Source organism: Netta rufina, assembly GCF_964035555.1.
Source record: "Netta rufina genome assembly, chromosome: 17".
NCBI lineage: Eukaryota > Metazoa > Chordata > Aves > Anseriformes > Anatidae > Netta > Netta rufina.
Window position 1 is genome coordinate 13235527 of NC_140141.1, and position 16160 is coordinate 13251686.

The window sequence follows — 16160 nt, forward strand, 5'->3', positions numbered from 1 at the left end:
CCCGTTTTTTTTTTTTCTTTTATTTTTTTTTCCTTCTTTTCCCTCCCCCCTCCGTTCTCTCTCGGTGTCCTCCCCCCGCCGGGTGTCGCCGTGTTCTGTGTGTGTGTGTCCCCCCCCCCCTCTCCATCCCCGCCCCGGTCTTCGCCGAAGTCTCCCCGAAGTTGTCCCCACCTATCGGTCCATCTTGTTTAGAAACACTCAGCGCTAAGGTAAACGCAGCGGGCAGATTCCACGCTGCGAGAAGAAGAAAAAAAAAAAAAAAAAAAAAAACCACCCCGCCGCACATTAAACCGGCAGCGAAGAACCTCAAAAAAAAAAACAAAACCCGAATTAGACCGAAAATAAAAAAAAATCACCTCAGGGTGTGCCGCGGGGAGGAAGCGGGGGGGGGGGAACTGATGCCGGCCGAGCTCGGCGGCTGAGGGGCGGCCGGGGGCTGCCCGCCGTGAATGTGCAGGCGGCGGAGGGCGGTTGAGGCGCTCGCAGCGGTGAATTGTGGGAGGGCCGCCGCCGCCAGCAGCGAGCGCACACACACACACACACCACACACACACACACACACACACACACGCTCACCTCACACACTCTCACACTCACACACACACACACGCGCGCACAACAATATGTGGTGGCTCGCGAAAACGGCAGGCAGGAGCCTGGCGGGCAGCCCGCGCCGGTAACCGGCCCCCATGTGAGGCGGAGAAGGAGGAGGAGGAGGGGGGGGGGGGGAGAGCTGCGCCTTTTCGCCGCCCGGAGACGCACGGTTCGGCCGCCTCAGCGCGATGTCTTTCCGAGACACCAAGGCGGGGGAGAGAGCCAAGCACCCCGAGGATCATGGCAAAAAGCAGAGTTCAAGTGAGCCTGGGGCTTTTCTCCTTCCTTTTCCCCTTCCTCCTCCTCCTCCTCTCGCCTTTCTGCCTCTTGTCTCGCCGGGGTGGGAGAAGGGAGGGAGGGAAAGGAGAGGGGGGGGGGGGGACCCGGCTCGCGATTCCCCCATTTTAGGGCTCGCTTCGCTGTGGATTTCCTCCCTGCCTGGGTGTGTGTGGAGCTCGTTTTTTTTAAAAAAAAAAAAAAAAGGAAGAGAGGGAAAAAAAAAAAAAGGGCTCTTTGTTGGATATTTTTTTTTAACTTCACGGTTTTCTGGGTGTTTTTGTCTTTTCCCCTTCCCCCCCCCTCCTCTCTCCCCCCTTTTCCCAGGTTGGATCAACGGAATGGAGAACAGCACGCAAGCCAGCACTTCTGTCGAGAAAAGAAATCACCATTGGAGAAGTTACAAGTTGATTATTGACCCGGCTCTGAAAAAAGGACAGCACAAACTCTATCGCTACGATGGGCAACATTTTAGCATGCCGGTGAGCGGAGGGGGGGGGGGAGAGGGGGGCTGTGGTGTTTCCCCCTTTGTATCGTGCCCCCCCCCAGCCCTGCACGCCTCACCCCCTGTCAGAGCCGGTGTTTTGGGGGGCTGGGGGTCTCCCCGGGTCGTGGTCACCCCCCGGCACGGCTGAAGGGGGGCCTGGGGGGGACAGGCACCAAAGTTACCGCCACCTGACACTGTGCATTCAACTGTCAGGAGCCCTACGAGGAGCCCAAACCTGCAGCTTTCTTTCTGTGTTTCCAATCCGTGTGCATTTCCCAGCAGTATTGCAATTTGACACGTGTGTGTGTGTATGCGTGTGTGTGCTTTTCCCTTCCCTCGAGACAGCCCCTGCTTCCTTGGGGTTTATGTTTTTGTTTTATTTCTGCCTGAAATTTCAAGCACTGTTGTTGTCGGTTTTGTGCTTTTTCTCCTCCTCCTCCCAGAACTCGGGAATCGCTCCTGTGGATTGTGTCAGGGATCCCAGAATAGGGCGAATATGGACCAAAACTAAGGAGTTGGAGCTGTCTGTCCCCAAATTCAAGGTACTGCCCTGACTTTTGGCTTTTGCTTTGTATTCTTGTTTACTCGGGAGTGTAGCCTGACTTCCAAACAGTTTAATGAACCGTTTAAATGACAGTCGTCTCCCTATTAACATTATTATTCAGCAAACCGTTTAACAATAATCCTGTTCTATAAAGATAATGAGAAATCCATACATCTGCCTAACGAGATCCCTTGGACGTTTTGGAGCCGTGTCTGGGGGGCTTCTCCTTGGGTTGGGGGGCAGCAGAGGGGGGCTCTGCTGACAGCACTGCTCCAGCCAGGGAGCCAGCTCCGGTCAGCAGCTGTGGGTTCATCCCCTTCATCCTACAGCCTCGGAGGCAGCTTTCTTTCCCCAAAGTTTGCAGGAGGCTTTAACCCTCTCCCTCCTGTGCCATCCTAATGCCCTCCTCCGTGCTCTTTAACGCCGCCGGTTATTGTTACCTCCTCCTCCCCGCTTGTGCCCTCTTCCAGATTGATGAATTTTACGTGGGGCCAGTGCCTCCCAAGCAGGTCACCTTTGCCAAGCTGAACGACAACATCCGCGAAAACTTTTTGACCGACATGTGCAAGAAATACGGCGAAGTGGAAGAGGTGGAGATTCTCTACAACCCCAAGAACAAGAAGCACCTGGGCATCGCCAAAGTCATCTTCGCCACCGTCAAGGGTGCCCGGGAGGCCGTCCAGCACCTTCACAACACCTCCGTCATGGGCAACATCATCCACGTGGAGCTGGATACAAAAGGTGAGGGGCACGTTTCGGCCCGACGTGGTGGCGGTTTGCAGTGCCCGTGCCCATGCCCTGCCTCTCCTCGAGCAGATGCTGTTGCAGGACCACAAGGGCTCGGCGATTAAAAATACAGAGGGAGCGCCCCTGTCCCCCCGCGTGCGTGTCTGGTTTCTGGGCCCTTTGCAAGTCACGTGGAGCCAAATGTGTTGTCAGTTGCTAGGAGACAGCCCTGTAATTTGCAAAATGCTGCCATCCTGCCGCCCCTGCTCCCCCAGCACCCGCCGGCCGCTGGGTCCTGATCCTGCTCAGCCTCCTCCCAGGGCTGCCAGATCCCCTGGCTGGCAAAGTCTGGGGTTTGGGGCAAAACTGGGGGATCCTGGCACCCAAAACAGGGGGATTCTGGCGGTGGCAGCGGGGCTGGGTGCCGTCCTCCGCGTGCCTGGCATTTCATTGATGCTTCGTGGCGAACTCCCGGCTGGCAGCAGAGGAGTGCACAGCACTTGACAGCGTGAGTGTGCGTGTGAGTGTGTGTGCAAGTGTGAGGCTGGCTCTTAAAGCCACAGGAGCCCCGCGTCCTGCACGTAACCAGCCCCAGACCTGAGCACTGGGGAGCCCGTAAAGTTCCTGGAAGCGTGGAAACGCTGCGTCTTACTGCTTTCTCTCTTCTCTTTCCTCCAAGCCTGTTAGTGAAAGACTTGCCTAAAATGTGCCCCAATCTTAAAAATCCTCTGCAGCTGAAGGGGTGTAGACATAAACACGGAGTAGATCAGTTGTCACTTGGACTTACTCCTCATTGCAACCCCGGCACTTCCAGCTTAAAGCAGACCTGCTGCACGTTTTCTTGGGAAGAGGACGTTGTAAGCACCATTTTCTTCCAAAAGAGAAAAAAAAAAAATGTGCAATGCTGATGCATTTGTGCTGTATTACATGGTTTTGACAGTTTTGTGTACAACCTGTGCAGCAGTTGGTATGCCACACGTGGTAAGAGGCTGTAGTAGGACGTTAACTGACGTGATTGAGCTCCGGTAGAGGAAAAATCACAGCAGCACTCTAATATTTTCTCTTCTAAGCTAACCCTGGCTTTACAGATGTGTGCTTTGAAATTCTAATACCATTCCTTTTTACAGGCAGGCTCTTTCCCTGCTTACTTTGAAATTTGAAGGTTAAAATTCCATCAAACAAAAAATTAACCATTTGTAGTTTTAATAATGCAAGCTACAGCAGGGTTACAAGTAGAGATACCTTAGTGACAGGCATTTTAAACGAGCTGATCGTACTACATTCCTCCTTGTTTTCCTCCATTCATAAACTACTCACAAGTCTTGGACAGACAGCTGTTCAAGAAAGTTAGCTGCCCATCAGGGAAAAGAGGGCTTCTGAAGCTTCTGTTTCTTGGGAGAAAACATCAAAATCTTAGTTTTAAATTGCATTTTTGTTTCATTTGCCATCTGTGTGCTTCTAATCTGTTTTTTTTTTTTTATTTCTTTTTTTCCTGCAAATGTATCTGTTTGGCTCCAAAAGAGTAAGACTGTCAGTGTTTTATAAGCTCACAGAGTCAAGTGAAAATATGATTCCTAAAGTAGCATTAGCAGGTTAAGTCGTTCTTCATGTATATCTGCCTCTATATATATATATTTGTATGTATTTCAAGCTATATATAATATCCCAAATTTCTTCCTAGTATTCAGCTTTTCAAGAGCGTGGTAAAATTAATGTTTGATTGAAAGCTTGATTTTTGTAGTCTAGCAAAATAAATATGAGGAGTAAAAGTGTTTTATCTGTCTGACCTGATCACAAGCCTGGGAATCTGGAGCTAATAATTCCAGTTCCCTAATCTAAGACGGGCTAATTTAAAGCAACTTCTCTGCCTCACTTTGTCCCGCAGGATGGACACACTTAATAATTACCTGGCCTTAGAGAAATAGCTGAGAGTAGTTTCACGTTCATAAAGCTCTTTGAAAATGAGATTTGTGACTTTTATCAGGGATCCAAGAGGAGTCATGAAGCTTTCTAACAATTATTTTACATTTATTTAAAAAACGGTTTTCAAGTAAACCCAACGCTTCCGTATCCACGACGCTGTGGTTTCCTGGGGGTGTGCATGTGTTAATAATTCCAAGCATTTTAGGCCTTGTCTTGAAGAGATCTATTTTGTTATGACTTCACTTGAACTTAAACAGTTTACATAGTTGATGATGTGGCTCAAGGCTTTATGAAATGAGATCTGAGAACCAAATAACCTCATCTACAGCATTTATTCAAGAGAAGTCAGTCCTTTCCCTGTGCAGCATCAGGCTGTGGGTGCTTTGCTTTCAGATTGCCCAGAGTGATTTGCAGTCAGCTTGGGGTCTGATCCCTCAGCGTTAGCCAGGGAAGTTGTGCTGTTCCAGGGGAGTTGTTGCCTGAATCCATGCTCTGGGCTCAGGTGCTGGCCCTGTCCATTTTCCTGTCTATTCTTTATCTTCCAGAGCAAAAGCCAGCAAACAGTCTTGGAGTCTGGTTCTGTTCCTTTTGAAGCGGATGGCAAATTTCTTACAGACTGCAAAATAAGTAGGATTGGGGTTTTGTGGTCATGAAAAATCCAATTTTAAGAACTGGGTCTTACCTAGAGTTCAGGGATGAGCTGGGAGTGGAAAGACTGAGTCTCAGTAGCGATACAAGGGCCGTTTTGGTTCTCTAGCTTTTATTCTTTGAAGGATGCCATTGAGCACACCTTTAACTGGGGGGAAAAAAGGATCAGCCAGTGTCTTTTTGGAAAAGCACTGCTAACGGTTTTGTCCTTGGCATTCCCAGGCATCGTGTGTGCATTAATAGCAGCCAGTTTCTGCTAGCAAGGTGGGTTGCGAGAGCTTTCTGAAGTGGCTCTGGGTGTTGGCAGAGGCTTGTCCCTTTGGTGAGAGTTTCACTTCTCAAATCTGCAGACTATTTGCTTGGCACGTTGGAGAGGAGGGAAAAGTGGTGCTCTCCAGAAAGCATGGTAAAGAGCAGAGCTGCCAAGCAGACTGAGAAGGATTTAGGAAACCTCCTTGGCTTGGCTTGAGAAAGGAGTGTCTGACTTTGCTTGCCCTGCAGATTATTTAGAAACGATCCCTACAAACCTCGGAGGTGATGCTTGTTCCTCCGTGGCAGGGATGTGCAGATGCCAGGAGTACATATTTTCATGCAGGCTGTGTTATTTCTCTTTACTAAACTCTCCCGTTGTGGTTTGTGCAGGTGAAACCCGCATGCGGTTCTACGAGCTGCTCGTTAATGGTCTTTACACTCCTCAGACCCTTCCCGTAGGCACCGAACAGGACGCGTCGCCAACTGTGAATGAAACCCTCCAGGTATGGTTTGCTTGGCTTTTTTTCTAAGAGTAGCATTGTAGAAAATTCTAAACAGCCACTTCATGAAATTTAGCTTTTTAACACTATTACTTTAGCTTCATTTCTCCCACCATAGTTTCAGTGGACATTACTACTCCCCATTTAAATACTCCTTGCTCCTAATTGCCATAGCGTCTGTAACTGCAAACACAATGCATGTGGCCAGTCTCTGCCTGTGTCTGCGTAGCGTGGTAAGTGCTCTTTGTATTTCTGCATGAAAAATACCTGCTGAACCGACAGCACGTGCCCTGCTAATGTTAGAGATTCCTGCAGTTAGGGGGACAGATCGGGTCTGTCCCTGAGATGAGATTATTCACTTGAAGACAGGGGGAATGATTTAAGTGGTACATTTGGTGTCTGCAGTAGGCAATCCTTAGAGTGTGTGCTCTGCAGCTGGAAGAGGGAAAATACCAAATTTTGAGTAGTGCCATCAATTCTCCAGAATCTTAATTAGTCACCGGGATCATTTTTTAAGAAAAGCAGTGTGCAAAATTGCTGGGTTTTCTTAGTATTTAGGGTATGATTATCTGAATGGGTTTGTGCAGGTAGCTGTTCCCCTACAAACCCCACTAGAACGAGGGGGGTGAAGGGAAACGAAGCCTGTTTGTGTGGGGTCACCAGCCTCCCTGGCTTATCTCAGTCTACTTTGGCTCTGATCAAGGCTTGGGAACCCATTTTAAGGTATCAAGTTTTCAAAGAGATCTGGCAGAAGTTTTTGTAACTTTTAAGTATAAATTTATTCTCTCAACTTCTTTGTGCTCTTAGGGCTCCTTAAAATGCTGTCATTTCATTAAATTTGCAGGCAGGTGTTTTCAGGACAGATTAAGAGATGTGTATTGAATGTGAAAATCCCACTGATCTGAAAAAATAAAATCTTCCTGTCTCACTGCTCACCCCCATGGGAACGAGGCAAAGCCCCTGCATCTCTTAACAAAATCATAGAGGCTGATTCTTCCTTACCTCCCAGCCAGGTGTTTTTTAGGGCAGAAGAGGAATAAGTAATGATTTTGCATTGAGCAGGGCCTGGCTTTGCTTTTCTGCCCGTTACAGCACATCCCAAAGAAAATTGGCCAGACTTGTTTACTACTTTTTCAGGGTTAACAGCAAAATGCTTCATTGATGATATCCCCCCAAGTAATCCCTACTGTAATTAAGATAGATTCTCTGGATATTGTGTTTGGATATTGTATTGTTATCCTGAATTGATTTTTCCCCCAATTACCACCATAATTACTGCTTTGTGGGTAACTTTAACTGTTTGCATCTTGTTCCTGTCACTGGGACCTGCCAGCAAGCTTGTTTGCTGTGGTACTTCAGTAAAATGCTCCCGCCGTTTGCTTTCCCCCTCGTGCAGAACAGCAAGGACCTGACACATCTGTGAGCCACAGTCCCTCCCTTGAGACCGTATCCCAATCCCTCTGAAAAAGAGTTCACACCTCCACGAGAGGTGCGGAGATGTGGGCTTTAGCAGGGAGCACGGTGTGATGTGGCTGCTTGCTGAGCTGCTGAGGAAGAATCCGTCCTGATGTCCGTGTCCCTAGGGGTAGGTGAGAGCTCAGCTGGGGGTTGTGTGTGACAGCAGGTCCTCTGAAAGGCCTCTGCACCTGCCTGTGCCTGGGAGAGCAGCAGTCAGCACGCAGGGACACATCCCCGGGTCCTTTTTGGGAGCTGGAGCTCAGTCCTGCCTCTCCTGCTACCAGGAGGAGTCTCCGTGAGCTCTTGCTTTGCTTTATAGAAAATTGATTGTGGCGCTGATGTTCAGCAGGGCACTGTTATGACTCAGCAGTGTCTGAGTGGGAGCAGGGCTTCTCCTAGAAACCCCCTGAATGTGCCTGTGAAGTGAATTTCAGAGCAATGACTTGGCTGCTCCGCAGGCTTGGAGGGTTTCAGTTTTCAAACGCCATGTTCAGGAGTGCTCTACCTGAGCATTGTCTTTGTGCAGGGCTCACAACGTATTTTTAGCAGCTGGGAACTTTGTCTTCCCTTTCTGCCTGTAGCCTGCTCCTTCCTTGATGCCGAGGAACGTTTGGCAGAGGGTGATGGTGAGCAGCTCCTGCAGCTGGACCAGCACAGAGCCCTCTTGCCTTCAGCAGGCCTCCGCAGGCAATTTGGGGGCGATAGGGGGGTTTGATTGCAGGTTTGCAGTTTGCAGGTTTGCAGGTTTTGATTTGTTCACACACAAAGTTTTCTGAGATCTGAAACTCTCAGATTATGTTCTCAGACTTCGCAGTTTTAGCGCAGGATTTTTATCATTCCCTCCTTGCCGTGCAGACGAGCTGTGTGTAGTTGCTAGAAACCTAAAGGTAGCTGTATGGCTGCGAGTCTTCTGCTCACCTGATGCTCTTGGGCATACAAGGATACTGTTTTATCTGCTTTCTTCCTTCTCTTACAGACAAGTTCCTCTTTGCTCTTTAAATTTTTATTTTCTCTTTAAATTAAGGGGAACTGTTTGTAATGGTTTATGTTTTCAGGGATGCTGTAACCTATTTTTCTTTGCTACGGAAATCAATTCAAACTCTCAGGTACTCATCTCCGAAAACCAGGCGGATTAGACAAACGGCTTTTCAAAAGTGTGTGTTTTAGGTGCTTTTCTCTTCCCTCTTTTTGTAGTTGACAGATTCCCTGAAACGCCTGAAAGACAGCAACCTTTCCTCTGCGGGATCGTCCGTCACCCCGAACAGCAGCACGCCGTTCTCCCACGACACCGCCTATTCCAGCTGCCGCCAGGACACCCCCAACTCGTACAGCCAATTCACCCCGCAGTCCCAGGGCACGCCCCACACCCCGCGGCTGGGGACGCCGTTCTCCCAGGACTCCACGTATTCCAGCCGGCAGACGACGCCGGTCTATCACTTCGGGCAGGACAGTGGGTACAAACCCAGGAGACACGAAACCAAATTTACGGATGCCTACAACCGCCGGCCGGGACACCACTACGTTCACAACTCGGCGGGTGTCTTCCGAGGGACGGAGCATCAGTTCGGCGCGTTCAAATCCCATCCGCAGGAGCCGGTCCAGTTCTCGCACACTCCTCCCCTCAGCCACTCGGGTTCTTCGAGTTACAAGTCGGCCTTCTCTCCCTACCAAGCACCAGCCGTGTTCCCCCAGTCCGAGGAGCAGCAGTTTCCCCAAACTTCCAGGGAGACGGAGTACCGGAGACCTGCGCCGCCTCCTGCCGAGATGGTTGTGGAAAGCAGCGCTGCCACGAACATCGATTTCGTGCCGGTGAAGGAGAAACCGGAGGAACCTCCGCCCTTGCCAGATTCGAACTCTGCTCCTGAGCCGAGCACTGCGTCCTTCTCTCAGACCCCAGAGAGGAGCGAGACCCCTGGCACCCCCACCATGGAGTCTGAAATGCAGCATAACAGTTTAGACTCGAGGATTGAGATGCTCTTAAAAGAGCAGAGAACAAAGTTACCCTTCCTTAATGAACACGACTCGGACACCGAGGTCCGAATGGAAGGTAGCCCCATCTCCTCCTCTTCCTCCCAGCTCTCCCCGATCCCGATGTACGGTTCGAACTCCCAGCCCGGTTACAGGGCTCAGACACCTTCCTCGCGCCCTTCCAGCACAGGCCTGGAGGACATCAGCCCCACGCCCTTACCCGACTCCGACGATGACGAGCCCATCCCTGGGACGGCTTCTCTCAGCCAGAACTCCAGGGGGACGTCGGAGGCCGGCATGACCCCCATCGAGCAGCTCAACAGGACCTCCAAAGTCGAGCCCTCGGAGGCTAAAGAAATGGTGCCTGGTGACCAGACCCCAACGTCCGAAAAAATGGATGAGGTAAGTGAGCTGGAACCGGGTCACCAAGCTCCGGACCTGGGCACGGAGGTGCTCTTACGGTGTTTTTTTTTGTGTTGTTCCGAGCGTAGGATTTTCTGGTGGCTTTTTCTTTTGCTCAAGGCAGCTGGAAACGAGCTAAATGTGACACCAAGTGATGGGCTTAACTTGCCGGTCTCCAGGTTTCTTTGTTTCTGACAGCAGCCGGCTGCAATTTATAGCTTCAGGAGAGCTCGGGGACTGAGCAGGCCCTGGCAGTTTGGCCACTGCTCACGCTGTGAATGTCCCGAGTGTCAACAGACACTTAAGCCCCTAGAGCAGTTGATGGAGCACTTTCTGCCCTCGCTCTGGTCTCTGGACGTGGGGGTGTGCGTGCACACACTTGCTGAACGGGGCCGAGGTATTGGACGCAGACTTGGTGCGAGCTCTGCAGCTCTGTGCCAGCTGCCTGGAGCAGGAGGCAGTTGCTGGGCTTTGGTGCTCCCTGCGCTCGGAGGGAGCTGCGCGGGGTGGAGTGGGGCCAGCAGACAAATGACGTTGCGTGGTGTCTGTTTGGGACCTCTGCAAAAAACCTCTCAGTGGCGCTGCAGCAGACGTGTGGGTCCTGTTCGGCTGTGCCAAGGAGCAGTCGAAACAGAGCTTGGTAAATGCCAGAGCCTTTCTCCTCGGTGTTTAGGGTAGTAGTGCAGCAAGTGAAGCTGCTGTCCCTGCTGCACCAGGACTGTGCGGGAAGGAGACCCCAGAGATCCGGGATCTGATTTGGGTGAATGCCCCGAGTGTGAGAGATCGGTGCCACGTACTCGTGAGAGTTTGCTGGGGTTCAGCTGGCAGGGTGGGTTTCTCTCCAGTGGCCCACGGTTTTGAGGTTTTCACCCCAGAATTGGCTGCGTTTTAGGGGAGGGGGAGCTCCTGCAGAGTGCAGGTGGGGAGGGGAGGCGTGCAGCAGTAACAGTGCCTGTCTCAGGATCAGGTAGGAGAAAGTGTAACTGCACTGGATAGTTTGTGCTTTCTCTATGCCTTTCCAAACCAGCCTGGCCTGGAAGTTGTTGTTTAGTCTTTGAAACAATTCAATCCCTTGGGGTCTCCTCATCTGGGCTGGCCCAGGCTCCCCCCAGGGAGGCACATCCCGGCCGGTGGGAGCTGGTGATGAGTTAATTAGGAACAGGATTCTGATTCCTTGAGCTTGGCCTGGCAGCCTGAAGAGGGGATGCTCCAACTTGTTAAAACCCAGGAATAAATAAAACGAGGAAGGCTTCCCACCTCTCCTCGCCCCTCTGGGCTTGGGTCTGCCGTCCGTACCCTCGTGCAGGAGAGTTGTGGGTGATCCTGCCGACATCGAAGCCCGTGCTAAGCCTTTGTCTCCCCTTAATGAGATGCTGGTGTCAGAAGTTCACGCCGCCGGTGCTATCACCACGACAGGAGAGCCTCGACCCTCCCAAGGCACAGCGGTGGGAGCGGGGGCTCCGGGCGGGTCCTGCTGCCTTCCTCGTCTCCTCTCCTTCCCCGAAAAGCGGGCTGCTCGTTCTCAGAGCTGTTTGTTCCATCCTCCTCTCGGTTACAAATCACGCTAAGCTGTTCTGGCGCGTTGGGAGAGCTGCCTGCGCCTTCCCTTGCTCCTCCCGATGCGCAGAAACCATCTCCATGTGGTTTTGCTTCCTTTCCCCGCCCTTCTCTCCCCCCCCCCAGAGTTGTTTTTTTTTTTTTTTGCTTCAGAAAAGGCTCTCCTGGCTTCCCTCTCTTTTGCTGGAGGAGCAGAGCCCAAGAGTGACTTAAGGCAGGCTGAAATTTGAGCTGCAGCTTCCCAGCTGAGCCGGAGAGGGGCATTGAGTGTGGCGGAGGGCTGGGAAGCTGAACCTCGGGCTCCGGCCCCTTGCGATAGCACCCAGCAGCTTCCAGTCCTGCGGGGACTCCTCCGGCAGGGTGGAGGGAAGGCAGCCCCGAGTGTTTCCAGCGATTTTGGCGTGGGGAGCCGAGCAGAGGTGATACATTAGAGCAGGGAGGACTTGTTGAGTGTCATAAGGAAGCAATAAAGGGCAGAGTTTGAACTCATTTGCTTCATATTCAGCTTTTGGAGGGCCTGAGCAGCCCCTGGCCTGCCCCCCTTGGTGGCTGCTCCAGTTGGGAACATCTCAGGGCCTGCAGGGACAGCAGCGAAGTCGCGGGGAAGTTTTACGTGAGGCAGCAGCAGCGTGTGAAGGACCTCCTCCTGCCCCCAGCAGAGCAAGCAGCATTTCTGTCAGTGACTGCCGGCACAGCGCTGTTTGTCCTGCAGGTGAGGCGCTGTCAGATCGTCAGGGAGGGCTTTTCAAAACCTAAAAGATGTCCAAGAAGGAAGACAAATTGTGTAGGTATTTTAATAACACTCCCGAGGGTAGCGAATTGCCAAGTTCCCTTCCTGTGTTTCTGAACGATAACAAGGCAGGAGCTGTGACGATTTCTTCATCGTGGGATCTTCCTGTGCCGTTCCAGAAGCTCAGAGGTTAAGGAAGCACCCTTTGACGTTCGGACATCCCATCTGAGCCAGGGTTTGTTTTTGCTTGGCTCGGTACAGGAAGAGGCCCTGCCTCTGTGCCGGGGAGGGTGGCAGGATTAGAACAGGTCACGTTGCCGCGTATCGATGATGCCTTTCATGTTGCAGCTCACGAACGTATTGGTTTGTGCGCGTAGCCTGCGTGTAACAGGAAGGCCGTGTGATTGACAGAGGTATTGTTCCAGATTTACAAGTCCAAAAATGCTTCCTGAGCAGGGCTCAGCAGCCTCGTGTCTTCCCGGTGCTCTGGCTCAGCACCTCGTTACCGCGGTGGGAGGGGTGCCTCAGCCACGCCGAAGAGAACGATAAAAACAAAGCTCCTGAGACACCAGCGAGGGGCGAGCGGCCCTGCTGTGAAGTTCAGGGAGAAGCCTGGAAGCTGAGGAGCGCACGGCAGCCCTACAGGCACCTCACTTATGTGCTTTTGTCACTTGTGCTCCGTGCTGGGCGGCCGCGGTGGCTTTGATGCCGTGCGGGACGCCGAGGTGCATCCTGCAGGACAGCGCCGGCACCGCTGTGACAATCCTTGTGTGGTCACGAGCAGAGCTGGGAGAAATCTCTACTGAAACATCACACCGGCCCTCTGGAGCCTGAGCAGGACGTGGTGACAGCCCTCGGGGCACCGCATCGAGTCCTGCACCTCCCCACGTGGCCGTATCCCCGCGCTCCAAGGGCCCTTCCTGGGCTGCCGAGTGCCCAAGTGATGTGTTCGAGGTAAATGGTGGGGAAGGCAGAGCCTGGGAGCTCGGATCCCTTGGTTTCCACAGGAACTGTGAGAGCCCTCGTGCCATCAGGGGCTGGTAGGGATGTGTGGTGTGTACGGGTCCACCTGGGGTCCGATTTACAGCTGGCGTGGGATCCGGCACCACTGGGGGGAGACGGGGGAAAGGGATGTGGCGGTTGCTCTGCATTTTGTTTTAATTGAAGAAAGAAGCAAAAACGGAGAGCGGCGGCGTGTGCCCGGGCTCATAAACACTTTTTTTTTCAAATTTTCCTGCCTCCCGAGCTCCTGCGAACGCGCTCACGCCTGACAGAACCGGTTCCCGATGGAAACTCCAGCAGGAGGTGTGCGTGGTGACCGCGAGTTTCCAGAAAGGCAGCCAGCCCGTGCCAGGCAGCAGATTCGGGCGGCTGCTGTGGTTCCACGCGGGAATCACATAGGGCAGCCCAAAAATCCCCCAGCAGATGACTTCAATACGGTCCCGTGAGCCTGCAGAGATGCGCTCGGCGCTGCCTGTTCTTCAGAGCTGATCCTGGAAGGCTGCAGGCAGGGAGTGCTGCCTCGTGCACCCTGCTGCTGCTGCAGAATTGCAGAAGGCACAGGGCTCGGCTGGTGTTTGCTGGGTTGTGGCCGACTTTCGGCTTGTAGCAGGCTCGGGGTTGATTCCTGGAGCTCCAGAGCAAAGGGCCGGCCGGCTCGTGGGGAAAAACCTCAGCTGAGGGATATTTGGCTCCACAATTTGGTTGCTCCGTGATGCCTGGCTACTTCAGGGGCAGCGTGTCTTGCTGGTAAGGCAGCTAGAAGCGGTGAAGTGCTTTGGAGTGTAACTGAAGAATAGAAAGCAGGCTGTGGTTGGGAGGCTCAGTGCTTCTCTCACTCTCTCATATCAGGCCAGGGCTTTGAGGCTTTTCCATTTTGCATATCTCATAGAAATGACACTGCTGTCCCTTTTTTAAATCACTGTTGCCAATTATACTCTCGCCACCAGCTCGGTTCTGCCTTCATTTTGCCACTGGTGCCTTCCTGTACGTTCTCAGTTCCTAGCGGACCGGGCGCGTGGAACTGAATCCCTCGTTCACAGGGAGAGCGCCGCTCCCTTCGTCTTCACGTGGCGTGTAGATGCTCTGCTGCTCTGGAAAGCTGAATCCAAATCACAATGTTTAACCACAGCACGCAGCTCGTGGTGGAACGGCGCTCGCAGGTGAGCTCTGCAGACCCCTTCAGCCTCAGATTTCGCTGCCTGTGGGCTCTCCCTCTTCTTCTCAGCACTGGGATTTGGGCTGTGACGCTGTCCAAATGCCATAAACGCGACCTGTGGGAGCTGCCACCGAAGCAACATGTTTTTTCTCGGGGTTTCTCTGCCCCATCAGCCTTCTGGTTGTGTTTCACATCCGAGGCTTGTGCGGAGTGACCAGGGCGAGGTGCTGGCTGCCGGGCTGTGTCGCAAGGCGCGCCGACACCGAGAAAACACACCAGCACGTTGGGTAATCGGGAGAAACAGGGAGAAAATAATGGCTGGTAACACACCGTGCTGGCAGCCGCCAGAAGAGCACCGATCTCTGGGGCTGCTCCTGGCTCCGTGCGCGGCTGCATCTGACATGGGGCGGCGAGCAGGCGAGCGCCGAGTCAAATTTCTGCAGGCTGCTGCCTCGCCTGCGGCCCCCAAGCAGGCACCGCTCCTCAGCAAGAGGCATTTTGCATACGCCTCAAGCTGGAGCCCCAAAACTTCGCTCCCCCCCCCTTCTATTTGTTCTGATTTTCGGCTGGTGCCTGGCGAAGACGGGGCGAGACTCAGAACGAAAGCCGTGGGGCCGTTAGCTGCGTGCGTCACCCCCTGCCCACGAGGGCTCCCGCGGCCCGGGCGCGTTCCTGCTGGCTCAGGTTTTGGTGTGAAAGTGCAGCGCTGGCTTCGGGAACTGCTCGTTCATCACCAGAAAGAAAGGTTTCTCACATTTTTCAGCTCCTAAAAACAAAGGGGGGTTAGAAAAGGAAGAAATGGGTCGGAGATAGAAATCTTCTAAAATGTTTTTGACGTGCTGAGCGCTGGTTTCCCAAGCTGCCAGCGGTGCGGGCAGGCCCGAGGAGGTCAGGATGCCAACAAGCAGCCAGGTGGCAGGTCGGGGATCCCAATTTCTCCCCGGCTGACACGGGCTCACTCCTGTGGGCGTTGCAGGAGGGTGGCCCCGGGAGCAGCGAGCGGAGGAAGTCGTTCACGGCTGGGGCTCCGGCGCTCGCTCCCTGCGCAGGGGAGGAAACGAAACTGCTGCTGGACCTGGGCTGGAGGCAGCGCCCGTGGCTGGGAGGCTGAGCTGCAAAAGTGGGTGGCAAACGGCTGCAGGACGGCGTCCAGCTCGCCGGGACCCCAGCCCTTTGCTCAGGTGCTTTGTGGGGCGTTTGGATGTGCAGGCAGCTCTGCCCACGTGTGTTTTGTGGAGTTTGCATTTCTGCGGTGCCAGTGGCTGCGTGCTAAGTGATTTCTCGCACACCTTTGGCTGGCTCACGTCCCAGTAGCTCTCCGTGCCCCCGTCCTTCCCCCGCTGTGCACGCTGTGTGTCGGTGCTGCTCCCTCCGGAGCCTACACAGGGACCGCTGAGGCAGGCGGCTTCTTTTCAGGTTTCCCTTCTCCCCCAGGAGCTTGTTATTTCTGGTGCCTCGCGTGTGCCAGGCAAAAAAAAACAAAAAAACAAAAAACCCTACATATTTCTGGTGATAGCTGTGATACTCAGGGGAACAGGGAGCTCAGAGTGCACGGGCTGGGCTTAATGTTGGTGCACACCTCTGGGGATGGCTCTCCAGCCCCTCTTGCTGTGTGGTTGCCACAAGCTGGCATTTATTTCGGTCGGTCCACATGCGTGGCTGGGATGTCCTGGTGCAGGTAACGGAGATCTTGCCTTAAAGGAGGCAGCTAAATGCCAGCAGCTGTCACCGTGGTGCCACGAGCATTTTGCTAGCGTCCAGGTTGGGGTTTTTCAGGGTCAAGCACCACGCAGTCAGTGCCATCTGGTGTGGGATCTGAAAAGGTTTTGGTGTCTGGGCTGGAGAAACCCAAGCTTTAGATCGCACTGTGCCATTAAAAAAAATACATATTTAAAAAAATAACACAGAAAACAACAAAAACCACAGAAGAGCAGCTC

The 16160-nt window shown here is 53.1% G+C and overlaps 1 protein-coding gene across 1 annotated transcript in view; it reads left to right on the top strand.

Moving 5' to 3' along the window:
• The first annotated feature begins 743 nt into the window (after positions 1–743).
• The window catches only part of SETD1B (SET domain containing 1B, histone lysine methyltransferase), a 45730-nt gene continuing 30313 nt past the window's right edge, over positions 744–16160 (top strand). Inside the window, exons 1-6 of the mRNA XM_084297326.1 lie at positions 744–855; positions 1198–1352; positions 1801–1899; positions 2372–2642; positions 5841–5953; positions 8603–9778. Of these exons, the coding sequence (XP_084153452.1) occupies positions 783–855; positions 1198–1352; positions 1801–1899; positions 2372–2642; positions 5841–5953; positions 8603–9778 (1887 nt within the window). The 5' untranslated portion in view covers positions 744–782. The remainder of the gene's footprint in view (positions 856–1197; positions 1353–1800; positions 1900–2371; positions 2643–5840; positions 5954–8602; positions 9779–16160) is intronic.